We start from the raw sequence: 19495 nt of genomic DNA, 5'->3' as shown, positions 1-19495 counted from the left end.
TTCTTTGGGCAAAAGTTCTGGAAGGGGTGAAATAAAGTCTGTTGTTTCAGTGTCTTTAAAGTCAGATGGTTTAGTGTCTCTGGTCTCGGGATCAGCAACAGCGTCCGTAGGAGTTGGTCCGTGGAAGGGCTTGCAGTGGCTCACATGGAGCCATCCTTTTTGTCCTTCGACTTTGACGGTGGTCCTCGTTGTGAGCAGCACCAGCTTGGGAGACGTCCACCTTCTTTCCAGAGGGCTGGTTCGGTCAAAATTTCTGACGAGCACCCATTGGCCAGGTTGAAGGGGGTGCTCGTCTGGCGTGGTCTTGTCTGGAAAAGCTGCAGCCACCTGTGAACGGCAAGAACGTAGTGCAGACATCAAAGAAGCCAAGTAATCTGTCAGTACATTTGCATCAATATCAGTTAGCTTTTTAGGAGATGGGACACCCCAGATATTTGGAGGTCTCCCATATTTGATCTCATAGGGTGACAGGCCCGTCCGAGAATGTGCCACCATTCGCATGTAGAACAGGGCAACTGGAAGAGCTGTCACCCAGTCTATTTGCTTGTCAGCGCAGATTTTGGCCAATTTGGTTTTTAATGTCTGGTTGTGCCGCTCCACCAGGCCTGCTGCTTGGGGATGTCTGACACAATGAAATTTCCAGGTGTAACCAAACAGTAGGGAAACCGCTTCCATCAATTTAGAAGAGAAAGGTTGTCCATTGTCAGAGTAGATGACTCTGGGCAACCCATATCTTGGGAAAAATTCTCTAACCAATTGTTTAGCTGTCATTTGGGCACCATAGTCTGGGACAGGGTAAGCTTCAGTCCATCGGGTTAAGGTACAGACCACTACGAGGACATACTTGTATCCTCGACATCTTTCCATCTGGATATAATCCATTTGGAGGACTTCAAAGGGGTGATCTGGAGGTTGGAACCCTCCTTGTTACACTGATACATTTTTCCCGGGATTGAACTGACAGCAAATTGGCTGCTGCACATAGATGCTTGTTGTGCCATATCAGATTCAGACTGTCTAACATTCCTTTTTCTCCTAGGTGGGCAGGACCATGGGCAGTTTCTATCATTACGGGAACTATTATGTCAGGGAGAAACCATTTGGACTTGTCTTTGGTTACCCAACCTTGATCTGTGTGTGTACCTCCCTCTTCCTCCCATTTTCTCTTTTCGGTCTCTGTGGCTTGGTTTTGGATGTCTACTACATCTTTGGTGGGAACGATAACTGGACAGATAGTTCTAGTGATGTTTTCAGTGCTTAGTGTTCCTGTCTGAGCAGCATGTTTAGCTGTGGCGTCCGCCAGAGCATTACCTCTAGTGATCGAGTCTATGACTTTGGTATGTGCTTTGCATTTTAGTATAGCTACTTCTGTGGGTCTGTGTACTGCTTCTAGTAGCTGGAGGATAAGATCTCCATGTTGGATCTTTGTTCCATGAGAGGTTAGGAAACCTCTCTCTCTCTCCACAGAATGCCAAAATGATGGACGACCCCGAATGCGTACTGTGAATCGGTGTAGATGTTGACTCGTTTTCCTTTAGACCACTCACATGCTTGTGTGAGAGCTATTAGCTCTGCTGCTTGTGCTGAATGTACAGATATCCTAGCTGCTAAGAGGACTGTGTTTTCTGTAGTGACAGCGTAGGCTGCTGAAAGTTCGCCTGATTGGAGGCGCATACAGGAACCGTCTACAAACAGTGTGTGTTCTGGTGTACTTAGAGGGACATCTGTAAGATCAGACCGGGGGTTTGTGTCTAGTTCGACTACCTCTAAGCAGTCGTGAATCTGGTTGTCAACTGGAATAGTAGGCAGTAATGTAGCTGGGTTGAGGATATTGTATCTTTTGATGATGATGTGAGGTTGGAACAGAGTGACTTCGTAACCTGTGAGGCGGGCTATGGTCAAGTGTTGTGTCTGGGTCCTATTCAAGAGTAGTTCTACTGCATGTGGAACTTGTACTTCGAGAGAATGTCCTAGTACTATGGAATCACTTTGCCGTATTACTAGAGCTGTGGCTGCAACAGATTTCTAACAGGCAGGCAAACCTTGTGCAACAGGGTCGAGAGTGCAAGAAAAATAAGCACAGGGACGATGTTTGTTAGCTTGTTCTTGTGTGAGCACTGACAAGGCTGTACCTTCCCGTTCTGTGTCAAAGAGGACAAAAGGTTTGGCATAATCGGGTGTAGCTAGGACTGGTGCAGAACATAATGCTTTTTTAAGAGTTTCGAAAGCAAAAGTATGATCAGGTGTCCATGGCAATGGAGAAGAGGTCGTGGTCGTTAACTGTATCAGGGGTTTGGCCAAGTATGCAAATTGAGGAGTCCACTGTCTACAGTAGGACGTGAGGCCAATAAAGGCACAGACTTCTTTCTGCGTCTTAGGGACAGGAATGTTAAAAATGAGTTGAATTCTTTCAGGTGTGAGTGCCCTACCCTCCTTTGACAGTAGGTGTCCTAGGTAGGCCACCTGCTGTAAACACAATTGTAATTTCGAGGGTGACACCTTGTGGCCATGTTATGCAAGGAACATTAGGACAATCCGTGATGCTTGTTCACATTCTGGTTCAGAGTGTGCGGTGATCAGTAGGTCATCGACATATTGTAACAATGTTGTATTTGAGGACATAACAATGTCATCTAACTGTCTTTTAAGTGCCTGACTGTAGATACTGGGACTTTCTGTGTACCCTTGAGGAGCTCCTGTGAAACAGAAGCTACGGCCTTGTAGTGAGAATCCGAATAGGTACTGACTGTCTTGGTGTATGGGTGCACTAAAGAAAGCGTTCTTCAGGTCTATTACAGTAAAGTGTGTGGCTTCAGGATCTATAGCTGTTAGCAGAGTACTGATGTCAGAGACCACAGGGTATTGTGGTACCACACACTTGTTTAATTCAGGTAGGTAGGTCGACCACTAGTCGGTAAACTGTTGGTGCACCATCATCTGTTTTCTTTCTTACTGGTAAGACTGGTGAATTACATATGTTGGAAGGTACTTCTCTGACTACTCCTTTCGGTACTAAGTCATCGATAATATGGATGAGGGCTTGTTCTGCATCTGGAGGTAACTTGTATTGTCGGACACGAGGTAGGACAACACCTTCTTTCAATGTGACCATGTGTGGTGTAATGTCCATAAACCCTACGTCAGTCGGATCTGTCGCCCATAGTGTAACAGGGATGTCTCTTAGTCTGATGTCTAATTCTCATGTGGTGAAATGACCTTTGAAATCTCGGAGGAATAGTCGTATTCTTTCCGGGGAACAGCATATCACGGCACCTAGTTCCTTTAATGTCTGGATGCCAAGTAAGTTTTCGGGACATGACTTAGTAAGTACCAAATCAGTGGATGTTGTAAGAGGACCAACTTGAAGTGATACTGGTTCAGAAACCTTATTGATGACTGGTGTACCTGAGAAACCCAAGGAAATACTATTTGAGCCAGAGAGGGGTACCTTGGGAACTTCGTTGTGCTGTACTGTCGTCCTGCTGGCCCCGGTGTCTATTAGAAATTTTGTTTCCTTACCTAAGAGGTTAGCGTTTACATAGGGACCCTTTTGGTCGACTAAAGGCGTCTCCACCTGAGGAGAGGCCACTGTTGATAAGGAAACATTTCTCTAACCTTGTATAATAGTCCCCTATATATTCATCTGGTTTCTGTTTGCATGCAGAGATAGCATCCCAATCTTCTTTCTTAGTGGTCAGTAACTGGGAGAGTATTTTCGGGAGAAGGCGAGGGAGTTCTAGAACTAGAGGTCCCAGGCCTTGTCCAGCAGCACGAGTACTCTCTTCTGTCTCTAAAGCTGTCCATACTATCTTTTTTCCTTCTACCTCCCAATCCTTTCCTTTTAGTTTGTCGTATGTCCCTTGAGGTAGTAGGACTTTGAGGAGAATGTTGAGATCTTTATAGGTAAAGGAACCCATTTGAAGAATGTCCTTGAGTTCCCTATGAAAACCCGAAGGATCTTTTTCGTGAGAAGGGACCATTTTCTTCATTTCTAGTATTTCTATTTTTGTTAGGGGTGTGTAGACAAATGTTTGTTGTAGCTTTCCTCCAGAATATACGACAGGATGTACTTCTCGGAGGGGGAACTGTCCTTGGACATAGTGATGGGGATTTGCGTCATAACTGTCTGAAAAGTATTGAACATATCGCTGTCGTAGGTCAAGGAAGATATTAAGAAATTCTTGTCCCCTGGCCACCCACCTCCCTTCTAAGCAGTCTCGTAAGAGAGAATGTAACTTTATGGGCGGGCAACCAGTATCTTCGTACATCGTAATGAGGTGTTGAAACATATAGATGCTTGCTAGCCTTTGGGATGTTAGAGGGATCGATAGAAACATTTGAGCAACTATATCAGGGCCATATATAGAGTATTGAGATACCCAATGGGTGCTTGATCGGGCTAGTTCTTTTTCTTGGGTAGTGAGTGGAGGTTCGTTGTCCATCCAATCATCTAGAGCTTCTTGTGTTTGTTGGAACAATCTATCTGTAGGAGCTGACAATTTCTTAGTTTTGATCTTGATTCGTCCAATATTCTGGGAACGAGGGATACGGGAGCGTACTGCTCCTTGAAAATGATTTTTTTCTTCCCTGTCTGTACTCTCGTTCTCTATTTCCTGAGTAGGGGTGTCTTTTTGATAGAAGTCAGAAACCTTGCTTGTAAAGAGTGGAATAAAGAGATCTATCTCTTTTATCTTATTATAACTACCTGCAACCACTGCCTGATCTAGTTGTAATAAATCATCAGGAATTCTTTTTCCTGCACTGGCTATCATTCTGATGAAACAAGTGATCATGAATCGTGAGAGGCATTTTCTATGTGCTATGGGTCTATTTTTAATAGCTTCCTGTAGGACTTCTAAATTTTCTCCTGTTCAGAGAGTCTCATAGATCTTGTTCAAGCAATTTGTGACATTCGGCACCTCTCGTATACCTTCTGGAGCTTCTCGCAGACGAAGGGAGATATCTACTTGTGAACCTTCCCCTGGGGTCGGGTCATAATCACATTCTAACATGGGTGGGTCCCCGCTTGAGGTGTCAGAGATGGTTTCAGTCGGGGTGACTATTCGTCTGGCTATTATTTGATTGGTATAAGCAGGAGGAGGTTCCATTAAGTAGGTGGTAATGAAGTCTTTGGGAGCAGAAGGAGTTTTAGGACATGGGGGAGCTGTGGGAATACTAGGGTTATCATCGGACTCTGTCTTTTGTGAAAGGACGGGATACATTCCTGTTACGGAGGCAGAGGCCTCCCTCTTTATTTGTTAAAAATTAATATCCGCATTCTGTTCTCGTAACTTTCTCATCTTACTTTCTTCTGACATTCTATTTGCTTTTTCTACTTTCCTTTGCTCTTTCAGTTCCCTTTGATGTGCTTCCTTTCGCCATAATTCAATACTTTCTAACATAGAGGGTCTTGCTTTCTTTTCCCAACATTTCTTTTCAACTGCCATGATACAATTCAAATCCCATGTACCACTCTTTGGCCATCTAATCGCAATTTCTAAATCTTGAGTGTACTCTTTCCACAAATCCAAGTACAAAACGGCACCTATGCCATACTTGGTGTACATAAGGAAACCAGGAGTATACTTTGGGGGGACTGGTACATCTTGTTCCAGTAACACCCTCCGGGTACGCAGTTTACATAACTTTGAAAACAAAGGCATAGTGACAACAAGCAACAAACAACAAACAACAGAAACTTACACTTGATAACTTGATATATTCTGAGTATCAGAATACAAACATACCAATTTCTAGAAACCTAGAACCCATCTTGACCGTGCTCTGAAAAATCAGAACCAGTCTTGACCGTGCTCTGAATAAATCAGAACCCGTCTTGATACACCCCCAGCAGTACTCACCGAGGGGAAGAGAACTTGAAGATCTTGAAGATCTGGACACTGGCCTAGTTGCGCTGCGCTCTTGATCGGGGGACTTGGCGGTATTTTGAAGACCTCAGACTCGGCAATCTTCACAGGTTTCGGGCTCTGGGTCGAGACTTCCGCTGTCGTCCTCACCGCCTCGTATGGATGCTCAGACCTCGATACAGCCTCTCTCGGACAAGAAGGAGTTCATGCAGGAACACCCTGCAGTGTGCACTCTTTTGAAGTCCGTCGATGTCTTGAAGAGACCGATTAGGGTCCGCATCACCGGCGTGTGGGGAGAAAGGGAAGTACCAGTTCGGGCGCCAATTTGCTGTGGTAAATATTTTAGTAATTTACCTTGATCGGAATTTCTATAGTATCAATAAGGTCAAGTATGAAGAGCAGAGTCCGTGGTGGTTCGAATAAAGGGTCTTTATTCAGTAAATCGAGTTAAGGGAGAGCTCCATCACCTAAGGAGGATCGGAAGAATCTCTAACTTTCATCAAAGAGGACATGGTATTTATACACAGAAAAGAGGAAGGAGCTTCCCTTGAGCAAAACTCGGATAGCTGTGTTTGCAACAATACAGAAGTCAGTAAAACTCGGATAGCTGTGTCACAATTTTACAGAAATCATAGCAGCGTGACTGTGTCATTAATCATGAGGAAGTCACGGCAGAAGCAGAGCATTGAGAAATAATCCTAGGCTGGTTCCTTAGAAGAGAGAGAGAGAGAGAGAGAGAGAGAGAGAGAGAGAGAGAGAGAGAGAGAGAGAGAGAGAGAGAAAAGGAGAACTGGTCGTTGACAAGATGTCTGGTGTCGTATCTTTCAGCAAACGGGGGCTCTTCTTCTCGGAATTGGTTGTCGTGGTTTAGCAAAACCGGGGCCTATTTCTCGGAATCGGCCCGATTATAGGGAAATGGTTACAAATGGGGGGGTCTTGTTCTCGGAATCGGCTTGACCATAGGAATGTACAGTTCAGATCAGATCACCAACCGACCCCTGCCCCCACCACATCTTCAACAAGGCCGACGTCATCATCGCACCCCAACTACGGGACATCATCAACACATCCTTCCACACCGCACCTTCCGGAAGAGCTGGAAGCACGCCGAGCTCAGCGCCCTCCTGAAGAAACCTACAGCGGACCTCACGACCTCAAGAACTTCCGCCCCATCTCGCTCCTCCCTTTTCCTGCCAAAGTCATCGAGAAGACCATCACCAGACTGCTCGCCGCCGTCCTCGAGACAAATGGATCCCTCGACGCCTCGCAGTCCGGTTTCCGAGCCAACAACAGCACCGAGACCGCCCTGATCACAGCCACCGATGACATCAGATCCCTGCTCGACAACGGGGAAACAGCAGCCCTCATCCTCCTGGACCTCTCTGCAGCGTTCGGCACTGTCTGCCAACGCACCCTAGTACAGCGCCTCAACAACATCGGATTCCAAGAGAAGGCACTGGAGTGGATCATCTCGTTCCTCGCCGTAAGAACCCAGAGAGTCCGCCTCCCCCCGTTCAGATCAGAGGCCACCAAAGTCATTTGCGGTGTTCCACAAGGATCTTCTCTCAGCCCAACCCTTTTCAACGTCTACATGAGCCCCCTCGCAGCCATCGCACGCCAACACAACCTCAACATCATCTCCTACGCCGACGACACCCAGCTGACCCTCTCCCTCACCAACGACTCCGCCAGAACCAGCCTAGACGAAGGGATGAAAGACGTCGCCGAGTGGATGAAGAACAGCCGCCTGAAACTGAACTCAGACAAGACGGAAGTCCTCATCCTGGGATCATCGCCCTCTGTCTGGGACGACTCCTGGTGGCCCCCTGCCCTGGGCACCACTCCCAAGCCAACGGACCACGCATGCAACCTGGGCTTCATCCTGGACTCCTCCCTCTCGATGACCAGATAAGTCAACGCCGTCTCCTCATCGTGCTTCAACACCATGCGTATGCTCCGTAAGATCTCCCGATGGATCCCCACCGAGACCAGGAAGACCGTCACCCGGGCACTCGTCACCAGCCAACTGGACTACGGGAAAACCCTCTACGCCGGAACCACAGCCAAACTTCAGAAAGTACTCCAACGCATCCAGAACGCCTCCGCACAACTAATCCTGGACATCCCCCGACACAGCCACATCTCCGGCCACCTGAGAGACTCACACTGGCTCCCCATCAGCAAGAGGATCACGTTCAGGCTCCTCACCCACGCACTCAAGGCGCTCCACGACCTGGGCCCCAAGTACCTCAACGACCGTGTGACCTTCTACATGCCCACCCACCAGCTACGATCGACCAGCCTCGCCCTCGCCGCCGTACCACGCATCCGCAGAGCCACCGCCGGAGGAAGATCCTTCTCCTACCTGGAAGCCAAGACTTGGAACTCCCTCCCCATCCACCTTCGACTGACCCAGGACCATCTCTCCTTCAGGAAACAACTCAAGACCTGGCTGTTCGAGCAGTAACGCACCTCTCTCCCCCAGCGCCTTGAGACCCTTACGGGTGAGTAGCACGCTACACAAATGTCATGATTGATTGATTGATTGATTGATTGATTGAGTAGAAGGATTCTCTGAATGCCTCTGGGCTGCCTGCGAAATAACAGAGTCAGGCTTTGGATGACCGTTGAAACACACAGGAGAGTCTTCTGGGCCCTATATTTTTTATCGAGTCTCAGAAGCACTGGAACCACAGAAGCTGGCATTATCTCACTTTGACACCCTCTTGCCAAATGTGATCAATTATTGATATTGACATGACTGTCTTTCTAGATTTCTGTTTAAAATCGTACAGAAAACACTCTGATTGCTGTACAATTGTGAACAAGTGGAATCTGGTAGTGGCTCTGTCCATAATATTGTGGAAACCTCCAATATCCTCTGGAGGTGAGTCTGAAGGACGATGAAGTGGGGGGAGGTGTCGGTGCTATATAATCGTCCCATACATCAGTGGGCAGAGGAGGATCATGGATCTCACCCTCCGGCTCTTCCTCAGAGGTGGTATGATCATCTCTGGGAGGCATAGTAATCACGGGTCGTGGTGTTAACCTGAGTGTGGCAGGAGGAGCTGGTAGCGGTGTTGGAGGAGCTACAGGTGGAGACGGGGGCAGTGGGACACTGTCCTCTTGAGGAGGAAACCTCCTTTTATAAGCCACCAACATATTTTGCTGGTCCATTACAAGTGTCGGTGGAAACTGAGCATGCTGTTGTCTGCGGTGTTCAAAGTATCAGTATTGGTGATACTGTACAGGAGAGACAGGGAAGTGTTCATAATATTGATCCTCATCGTCATAGTCATCGTCCTCTTCTTGATATTTGACGTTAAGCTCAGAAGGACTATGTGCAGTCCCAAACTGGCCTTCATCCTCCTCAGAATCCTCTACATCCAAAAGATAACTGGGAGGTAATGGTGAAATCTTTGGCGTCCTAAATTCCAGCTGTGTAGATTGCAGGTATGGAGTTGAAGGACCTTCAGACAAAATTGAAATTTTCATCGACTAAGCTGTCGTAGACGGTAGAATTATGGTCGGCGACGGAGATATAGCCGTAGACGGTGGAACTGTCGACGACGATGCAGCTGTCGTTGACGATGAAGTGGTCATCGACGATGGAGGAGCTGTCGATGATGGAGTCTCGTTGGTGTCTTCGCCGACAACGAGATTTTAGTTGACGGTCTCGTCGACTATGAACTGCTCATCTGTGGTATCTTCGTCGACAGTGTCATCGTCGACGATAGAGGCAAAGTCGATGGAATGGAACCCTGGACACTCGCCGTAGATGTAGTCAACGCCATAGATGGTCTCGACTACAATAGAGTCACTGTTGTAGTCGCTGAGGAAGTAATAGGCGTAATTGGTAAATTTGACGCTGATGAAGATTTGTGGCTGATTTTTCCTTTAGAATTACTCGAAGAGTCCTGTTTTCCTTTTGATGTCCCTGAAGAATGAGGGGACCCAATCTCTGAGGAGACCTTATGCGGTTTCTCCTGCTTTTGATATTTTCTAGTCAGGTGAAAGCCTTTGGAATGCTTCTTTCTCTCCTCAATTTGACTCTCAGGCGACCTGGGCCTCCATAATGAGATTTGGAGGACGTGTCGCTCTCAACATCCGAAGTAGCATTCTGCCTCTTTTTTAGCTACAATGGAAGTCTTCCTTCTCTATCGCTTAAGGGTTTTGTAGAGAAAGTGCTACATATTTTACATTGCCTTGTCTCATGGTTGGGATAGAGACAATAAATGCAATCTTTGTGGGTATCAGCCACATGCACCCTTTTCTTTCCACAGGATTTGCAAGCTCTAAACAATCCTTTTTTGTCAGACATTCTTATCAAAGGTTTAAGGAATAAACGCATCTGGAAAAGTTATAGAAACTGCGCAGAGCTCAGGGAGACTTCCCTTACACACGACGTGCGGTGAAAATCTGAGGGATTCAGCCTCTCCAGGGAAGGTTCTAGAGGGTGGCCGCTTCTGGTTGGTTGTGTTTTGAGTTTGGTCTTCTTTGTAAAAGGCTATTTACTACTTTGCTATATGTACCATGGGACTTCCACTATGACGACAGGGAATGATTCAGGCATGTGAATCTATGAAAGATACCCCAATACTGGATAACAAGGATTTTTGCACTGCAGTACTAAATTGGTGAATGTACAGTTATAGTACACTTACTGCAAATAACATCTATATGTATACAGCGCTCGTGCTATGCAAATAGCACACATATATATATATGTATTTCTTGAGAAAAGGTTCAAGAGGAGTCCCAGTTGAAGAACATGCTAGCTGTGGCTGGCTGCACCACAAACCTTCAAAGTCAACAACTTAAGATGTGAAGCACGTTCTTACTCTTCTCTTTCAAAAATAACATATTCACCTAATCTCAGCTCCCACACATATGATCTAGTGTTTAGAATATGAACTTAAATATTAATTGCAAATTTGTAGTGTTGCTAATTATGAAGATTACTTTTTAAACGTTTGAAGCACAATATTTCTATTTGGTCGTTTCAGTAGTTATCGTGTGAAAGTCCTAAATTGACATGTGAATTATCAGTATTAAATATGATGGTGAAAGCATTTTCGGTGTATGTCAAACTTCGTGCTTCAGTTGGTCTACGAATAGAGGAAGAGGGTTAGTGATATACCTGTGAATGCAGGTAATTATTGTACATGAATAGTAATATTATTATGTGGTGACATTTTGTGAGAGTAGCAGTGAATAAATAAGATTTTTTTAAATTATATTGCGAGTATAACAAGGGTAGAAGTTAAGGTTGAGTATGCTGCTGGTAAGAAATAAGAGTGATGGCCTTTTGAGCTACCTGTCTTTCAGGTGTTGCTGTGTAGCCACAGTACTAGTCAAGTACTATTGGAGGATGAGGGACGCAGAGGAAAATATTCTTGCACATTACAGTTGGGTAGAAATTGAAAACCAAGCCAGGCTAAACATCTCGATCTTTAAACTTTTGAAGGACTCCCGCTCTGAACTGCAGCTAGAGGAGATCTGTCTCACTGTCCCTACCTACTCGGTCTTCAAATCTGTTGTCAACAATGCAATCAAACGTCTTCCTTACTAATAGACAAAACCGCCTTTTCAAAAACATCTCACGCCTGGGCAGTGATACAAGCATACCAGAGGCTGCAACCTCAACCTTATTTGTTAGACCACTTTCCTCACCATGGTACTGAGGCTAGGGTCATTCCCATCAAAGGACCTGACACCGAAATGAAAACATTCCTGGCAATCAAAGGAATGCCGCTTATGAGAGCAGGGGACGAGTCTTTACTGCATTTATTATGTATCTGCCCCTTCCTAGCAGAAACCAGAAAAACTGAAGCCTATAGGAAGGAACAAATAAGAACTTGCAGAGCAGCAGTTAGCCAATGTCTCAGAGGTCCATCAATCCAACTGTCTTGCAGTGCCATAAACTTCTTGAAAATAGCACAATAGAACTGGAGAAAAAAAGAAACTGCCTACCTACCCAAGTAGTTTTAGAACAATCAGCCTCAATACTTCTCTATTGTATTGCCTGAACGTTTTAATCTTTTGACTTAAACCAACGCCACTTGCTTGCTGACCGAATTCCTTGTGCTTCTCTATATTTTATACGTTTTTAAAATATGCATTTTATGTCTTCCTTACTAATGGTGGTTTTCCCCCCTTTTATGATTTTTTTTAACGAAATCAAATAAAAGTATATTTGACTTGACACTATTTTTTTAGGCCAGTTCAATGTTTTTTTTTTAGATATATGTTTTCTTACAGGTTCCACAGATGCTACACCGACAGTCTGTTTGCTATTGCAAGCAATATTCCAAAGCGCGTGTTAGCCGGTCCAGGCATTCTTCACCTACCTTTCTTGGAGCTTAAAAGTGCCCTTGAAAATCTGACAGTTACACTGGTGCACTATTCACAGTTTGGAACAAGGAGTCTAGCAAAAATGCAGGGAAAAATATTCACGGTTGGGAACAGAGTATCAGGAGAAAAATGCAGAGAATATCCAACTGGTTATAACACATGTTGTACTACTGTGTTTTACGACATGTCTCCCAATAAAAACAATACTCTTTATGGCTGAGCTTGCACCCGCCTCACAAAACACCCCAAAATCTGACCTGTAGATATCACATTCCACATAGCATAATCAATGCTTTTTTTTTTCTTTACAATGTGGGTAGCTGCAGAATTTGGGCCTTAGCTCAGCTGCCAACTAGAGAATCCGTCCAAACCCAGACATTTCTGAAAACTAGACATCCAGGGTAGTCTAAGGTGGTGTGAAGTGTGACAATGCCATGATGTTTTCTTACCTATATGTCCTCACAAACCTCAAACGTTGGCTAAGAATACACATTCTACTGTCATTTTTGGGACAGAAAGTTCAGGAGTATACAGGGATCCACAAAATTCCTACCACCCAGTGTTACCATAGTTGTCCAGATAAAAACACTATCCCACTTTTGTGCATTGACACAATAACACGACTATGCTCTCTTGTCTATCTCATGGGCTAATTTCAGAAACCAAACTTTATTGCTTAGGAATCTCTCCATTCCAGTAGCCTCTCTGTGACTCTCATAAGCAATACAACTTACCCACCCTTGCAAAATATGTGGAATTATTAACGTTGTTACTCCTAATAAAATACCAATCGAACTCACAGCTGATGCTTTGAGAGGTCATCATTGATGCCATTTAACATGTAATAAGTGATGCAATGTAAGGTCATAATAAGGAGTGCATGGCGGGAAGCAACTTACAGCTAGCTAGGTAAACTTTCTAGGGTTTTTTAACGTAGGCCAAGGGCTTACATAGCTAAAACTTCATGTTAACCTTTAATTTATTTCAGTGAATATACAGGTGTGTAGATTAGATTAATATTTGCAGAGAGTGAAGAATGCCCAAAGGCATCTTGGCGCCAACAGCAGTACTCCAGGGCTCAGAAGGGATCAAAGCAGCAAAAGATTAGTTAACTGGAAGTGAAGAGCCAGGTTTTTAATGGTTTCTAAAACACCTTAAGTTGTACTGAGACCAACAGTGCTGAAGCCTTTGATTCAACAGCAAAGCTGTGGAATAAATAAAGTTTCTACCACCCCTAAAAGCCTTTCGAATCTTAGCTACTTGCATGTTCCTGTCCGAGGTGGATCGGAAAGATCATCAGAGAATAAGCCATAGTATTTTATCCTTAAACTAGTCAGAGCCAATACCATGTAGGGCTTTGTGTGCTAAGCAGAGTGCCTTAAAAGCAGCCCTGCTTTTAATTGGCAACCAGTGTAGTTCTTTGAGCCCTTTGGTAGCGGATTCAGATGGCCTATGGTTTTTCGGAAGATGGACTGCATTCGCTGAAGTTTTTTTTTAAAGGCCTTGTTTTATGCTCAGTTAAATAGCGTTACAGTAATCAATCCCAGAAAGCACCATCGTAACCACCACTGCAGTCTGGAGCTCAGTAGAGATAAATGGCAGGACGTTTTTCCAATGTTTTCAAAAGGTAGAAACAGGAAGAGATTAGCTGATTTATCTGATCTTTGAAGTTTAATTTGGGATTAAAAATAACTCCCAGTTTTTTCGCTTTGGTGACTGGGGAGGGTGAGGGGCCCAATGTGGGTGGCCACCAAGTAGAATTCCAAAAACACACATCTGATCCAAAAAGAAGCACCTCCGTTTTATCAGAGTTCTGTTTGAGACATTGACCGTCCATCCAGCTGGCAATAGAGGGCATACCGTTTTTTAATCTATTGGCTACCCCATCTACATTACAGTGAATAGAGACCACGTTGTGCCTGTATTCTGCATAAAATATTGTGTTAAAACCAAAAGATTCATTCAATGCCGCCAAAGGAGCCACATAGATATTAAACAAAGTGGGGTTTAAAGAAGACTCTTGTGGGACCTCATATGGTAAGAAAAAGGAGCTTGAGACAAAGTAACCAAAGGTTACTGACCGGGTTTGATTACTAAGAAAAGATACTAGAAGCTTAAGGGCCAATCCTACGATCCCAATCTCCCTTAAACAATGGATAAGAACCAGGTGGCTCACCGAGTCAAAGGACCCAGATAGGTCCAAAAGGCACTGTTTGAGCTAGAAAAAACAATCTCGTAAAAATCTGCTGATTATGCAGTAGATGAAGGATTATGAGGCAAATGTAGCAAATTCATAATTATGTGGAAAGTGCTACAGCTGCGGAATTGCATAATTGCAGTGATCCTGTTGAAATTGTGACTACAATCTGTTATCACCCTTTATATGTGCTCCTTTTGAGACTCTGAAAAACAGGCTTTCACTAAGTTCAGTCAATAATGAGAGTTACTGAAGATTTTAACCCCTTCGATGCGTGTGACAAGGTCAGCTCGTCATGGGCGTTACCTGCGCTGTGCGTGTGACGAATTGACCTTGTCACGTAACGCGGGATTTTTAAAATCGCAGCGCTCAGCGGGAAAACTGCTAGCGCGCATGCGGTTAAGAGTTTTATTATTTCAAAGTTTCATGAATAGTCTTTAGTCACGTTTAATCATATTAGACTCAAAATAATCAATCTTTTATAGCGGTTTGGGTTGTAGGTTCAACAACGCCTTTCTATGAGAATTAAGATTATGAACGCAATCTTTTTTCACGCCCCTATTTCTCAGTCCCCACCGCATGAATCACCCCCAAACTTTCCATGACACACAGAACCTACTTTGACATTTTTTAATGAAAAATGTCATTAAGATTGGAAATTCAACGGGGAGAAGAGTTGGCCTAATGGCTAGGGTAGTCGACCAGGAATCTGGGGAACTGGGTTCGAGTCTCAGCAATGATGCTAAACATCCTGTGAGTTTGGGCAAATTACTTAATCCCCCCTTGCCTAACAAAAAATGAATGTGTCCTCATGTAATGCAACTGGTGGTATGTAAAGTGCTCTGATACCGGATTCGGATCAATTTCGAGCTATATAAAACTCTAAAATAAAAAAATGTAAATACAATAAAAAACGCCCGTTATACGCAAGTCAATACTTTTCCTATTGAAACTAGGTCCTAACTATAACTATCTACTGGCGACCAACATATATCCTGTCAACTCGAACCTAAAAACGAGTAAACTTCTGACTTGGTTCCCTGATCATTTATGATTTAGCACGAAGAGCGGGGTGGGAAGGGCTAGAGGATTAAAAAACTATTTTCTTAACATAGTTAAATTGTGACCTGAAATTAGTTATTTTTAAAATGTCTCGAAGGTAGGGAAAATATGTATACTTAACGGGGCAGTGCGTTGCCGAATAAAATGCACATGTAAATTAAGGGGGAAGCAGCCCAGATGCTTTATGGATCCAGTGTGCAATGTGTTTGTTGAGCAAAACAGCAAACATAACAGTTACCTTTCCTCCCTAACCTGTCCTTCCTTCGCTTGCAGATACACTGCATTCCTTCCATCACTTGCCATGCCCTTGACATTAGCTTACAGATTAGCCATTGAATTGCGAATTTGAGGTCATAATTTTCATTGAACATGTGGTTGCTGTGCAACCACCGAGTATTTACAACATAAAGTAGATAAAGAAATGGTGGATTTTTAAAAACACATACATGTGTGGCCTAGTTCCAATCGCAAAACTAAAAGTCCATACAACCAACAGACTGCAAGGGGTGTAGAGGCGCAATATTCCCTCAGTGGGCGCAGCTGGCTGTCCAGTACTTTTGTATTTTATGCACTAGAGACAACTCTTCTTACAGTGTTTGATAAGGAAATAGGACAAGTGCGACAGCCTAAGCCAGCTGGAGAGACTAAAGTGGGTCCAGTTTAACAAGCAACACTTCAATAGCTAAAGCCGAGATATCTATCAAAGTATGAAAACTGGCGAGTAAAAAAGGACGAAAAAACATAGCCCCATTTATTTCATTTATTTGACATACCATGTCATTGGGACAGCAGGTTTCGCTTACACATAATGCATGGTTCGTGACGAATGACAAACTACTGACAGAAGTGGATGCTGCAGAAAAACATTAGGAATGTCTGTATTCACCATAAGTAACAAAGCAATATCATACAGCACATTGTTTCACATATACAGCATGAAGTAAAAAGATAAGACATATGTACGTTTGTGATTTGTTGGACCAGATGAAATGTTGACAACAGTACTGAAGGATGTGCATCTGCACCAGATGTATTTCTCACTATATTGATGACTCTTTCTTTACAACCCCCGAGAATACAGAAGTTCTTTACAATGCAGTGGTATCAACTGTTGAAATTGAGGCTTGAACACATGAAACAATAGTAGAATTGACATATTAACTAAAAGGACATATTATATAGTGACTTTAAATCGAGGAGCTGGCATAATGAAGCAACTATGCATATATTGTATGAAATAGGACTACATTTTCCCTTGACCTAGTGGTCATTAATTGTGTTGAAAAACGTAATCAGCAGTAAATGGATGAACATCAACGAGACTTGTCATTCTAGATATTTGCATATTATATGTTCCTGCGACACTGCAAAAGCTTTACAAAATGCTTGGGAAATAATCTTCAAATATTTTCTTTTTTCCTGATAACACTGATTTCTTCGGATAACACGGAACCCCATTAAACGAGGTTTTGTTTTGCAAATGAGCACGTTTCTGCTTGGCTGCCGGCTACAATGATCTAAACGTAGACTTTGTAAATAAAATTACAAGTCAAAGAACGTTTAGCTGTTAGAACTTCGCATCTTTTGTAGGAAACATTTTATAATTTGGATCTAGCTAAAGAAATAATGCTTAAAGTACTTAGAGCTGCACTCAAGAAAGACCATAGTTGCATAGAAAGTCCTGTTGCTAAATCCTACATTAGAAAAGCACAAATGTGAGCCTTTTAAAAAGTAGCACGACTCTGTAATATATTGCCTAACCCTGCTGTTTTGTATAGCATTTAATTGAAATATTGAATGTTTAATCCAACAGGACCCAACTTCACTACTGGTTTTCTCTGGGACGATCGGAAGTAGACTTATTTTCATTGTACTTCATATTTGTGCAGATAGAATTTTAATAATTTGTGGGGTGGTGTGATAGTGAAGAGAAGTCAAAAAGTGCCACAGTTTGAAACATTTTAAAATGTAATGTGTGCATTTAGGGCCCATATGTGCACTATCCTAATTCTCTAGAACAAAAGACGGGAGGGCACTGCAAACTGCACATAATGCTCAAAGCACCAACAGGGTGATAAAGGACATTACAAATTCTGGAGGAAATGGTTCCACACAGCTCGGTCTTTAAAAACTCCACTTGTGCAATACTGGCATCATAAGCGGACCGGACACATTTGGGGTCTTTAGAGCATGGGAAGAAAAGGAGAAATACATTCATGTGTCAGATCACAAAACCTGTTCCACGGAGCTCAAGTGAACCTCAGTAACCGTTCTTGGCGTTCACTTGAGAGATATTTAAAGAGCGGGTGTTGTGTGATATGTGACAAGAAGTGAGATGTCTCTTAAACAAGTGATACATTAATTAAGGATTTCGTTGCAAGAGAATACATTAGCTAATGTCTAAGCAGCGACATATGAAGCATTACCACGGTTCGTGAAAGGTGCAACCTAATGTTTATGCGCTGTGAAAGTATGGGGAAGGGTGTAGCACGATATACATTGTGTGAAATGATACTGCGGAGGCGGTGCTGATTACTTCTGTGATTCTATCATTCAAACAGACATTTCAGACCTCGGCGTACTTTCAGCATCAGCTAACCGGTCAGCATGGATATGTTTAAAATGCCCTGTTAGGAAAAACACAATTATTTTAAAATTCTAAAGCTCTGTGACATGAACAATCTTGGGAAAGAGCCTACATTCAAAAACTCGCTAAAACAAAGACACCTTAGTGCTCCCTGGACTCTCATAGCAAATGGAGGCAGAGTCGACTTCTACTACATTTCAGCTACTAGGAAATAACCAGCGGAATGAAACATAACAAATAATAAATACACACTAACAAGCATGCTTCTTTCATCACATGCAGAGCTATCCATCCTCCTCCAATATACCTTTAATTCCCAAATACCAAACCGGCAGGTCTTCCTTCCAGATGGGACTTCCTATCGCTGCCAATGACCCAGCCTCCAAAAAACAACAGGCAGAAGATAGATTAAAAATAAAAACAGATATCCCAAAAAAACTCATGCAACATTAGTGTGCAGAAGTTTGTTTCTTTAGAGTGCAAAATGATGTTTGTTTCTCTATTTCATAGCAGTTGTTTTCACCGCTCCCACATAATTTACTTCTTTACCAATTTAATAGAGGATGCATTCATTTCTGCAGCTACACTATCGGTAATCACACAAAACTGCACTGGACCACCCAAAGTTACCACTGTGAATAAACACTTTTTTTTATATAATCGGTATACATCACTACGTCATGCTTATTAGGAGGACATATGGTCTGTGGTCCCATATATAAAGTGCACAAAAACATGTTAAAAATAAGTGCAGCCCAAAACAGCATCTTTAGGTCGAGTACGATCGCCATCATTACAGCGAGGAAAGCGAACTAAGTCGCACCACAGAATAGCCCACTATATGTCATTTTATTAGACATCGATAATAAGAAAGGGACTGAGATTTATCCGAAATCAGCACATCAGCTCTCCGGATAATATTATTTACTAAGGGTTTTTAAATGTTCTATGTTTTTACATTTACAGTTTAATTAAGTACTAGAATATTTCTAATCCACAAGACAGCCAAATCGACAAGATGTTTACTGAATAAAAAAACATGTAAAGGCCACTGATTCAGAAGCAGAACAGGATGTGAACCCTCATAGGATTTTTTTGTGGTATCCCAGCGCTGAGCTACAATAAAGTAGGGAAAGAAGGAGAAATCAGAATGCTAATTTCCCCCCAAAATAAGCTCTTGCACAAGTTTGAGCAGGCCCGCTGCACTTTCAGTCGTTCTCGAATCTGCTGTATGGATGCTCAGAGTCCGGAAGAAGACCTGCAAAGAAGAGAAACAAATGAGTCAAAAGCCTCTTTCTCGCAGCACTATTGCAAAAAAACACCAGAAGTAGAGCCCACACAAAAAGTGGCCCCAACAAAATCACAAAGCTTAGTTTGACTTCCAATTTCAATGCAGAGAATTAGCAGAGTATGGCATTGTGACTGTCA

General features: G+C 43.3%; 1 protein-coding gene across 1 annotated transcript in view; it reads right to left on the bottom strand.

Moving 5' to 3' along the window:
- Positions 1-16226: 16226 nt before the first annotated feature.
- Positions 16227-19495, bottom strand: part of LOC147688938 (pituitary tumor-transforming gene 1 protein-interacting protein-like) — a 199861-nt gene continuing 196592 nt past the window's right edge. The window contains exon 7 of the mRNA XM_086941836.1: positions 16227-19325. Within this exon, the coding sequence (XP_086797962.1) occupies positions 19276-19325 (50 nt within the window). The 3' untranslated portion in view covers positions 16227-19275. The remainder of the gene's footprint in view (positions 19326-19495) is intronic.

Source organism: Lissotriton vulgaris, chromosome 10 (genome assembly GCF_964263255.1).
Source record: "Lissotriton vulgaris chromosome 10, aLisVul1.2, whole genome shotgun sequence".
NCBI lineage: Eukaryota > Metazoa > Chordata > Amphibia > Caudata > Salamandridae > Lissotriton > Lissotriton vulgaris.
The sequence above is the reverse complement of the archived record's forward strand: the minus strand, read 5'-3'. Positions and strand labels throughout refer to the sequence as shown.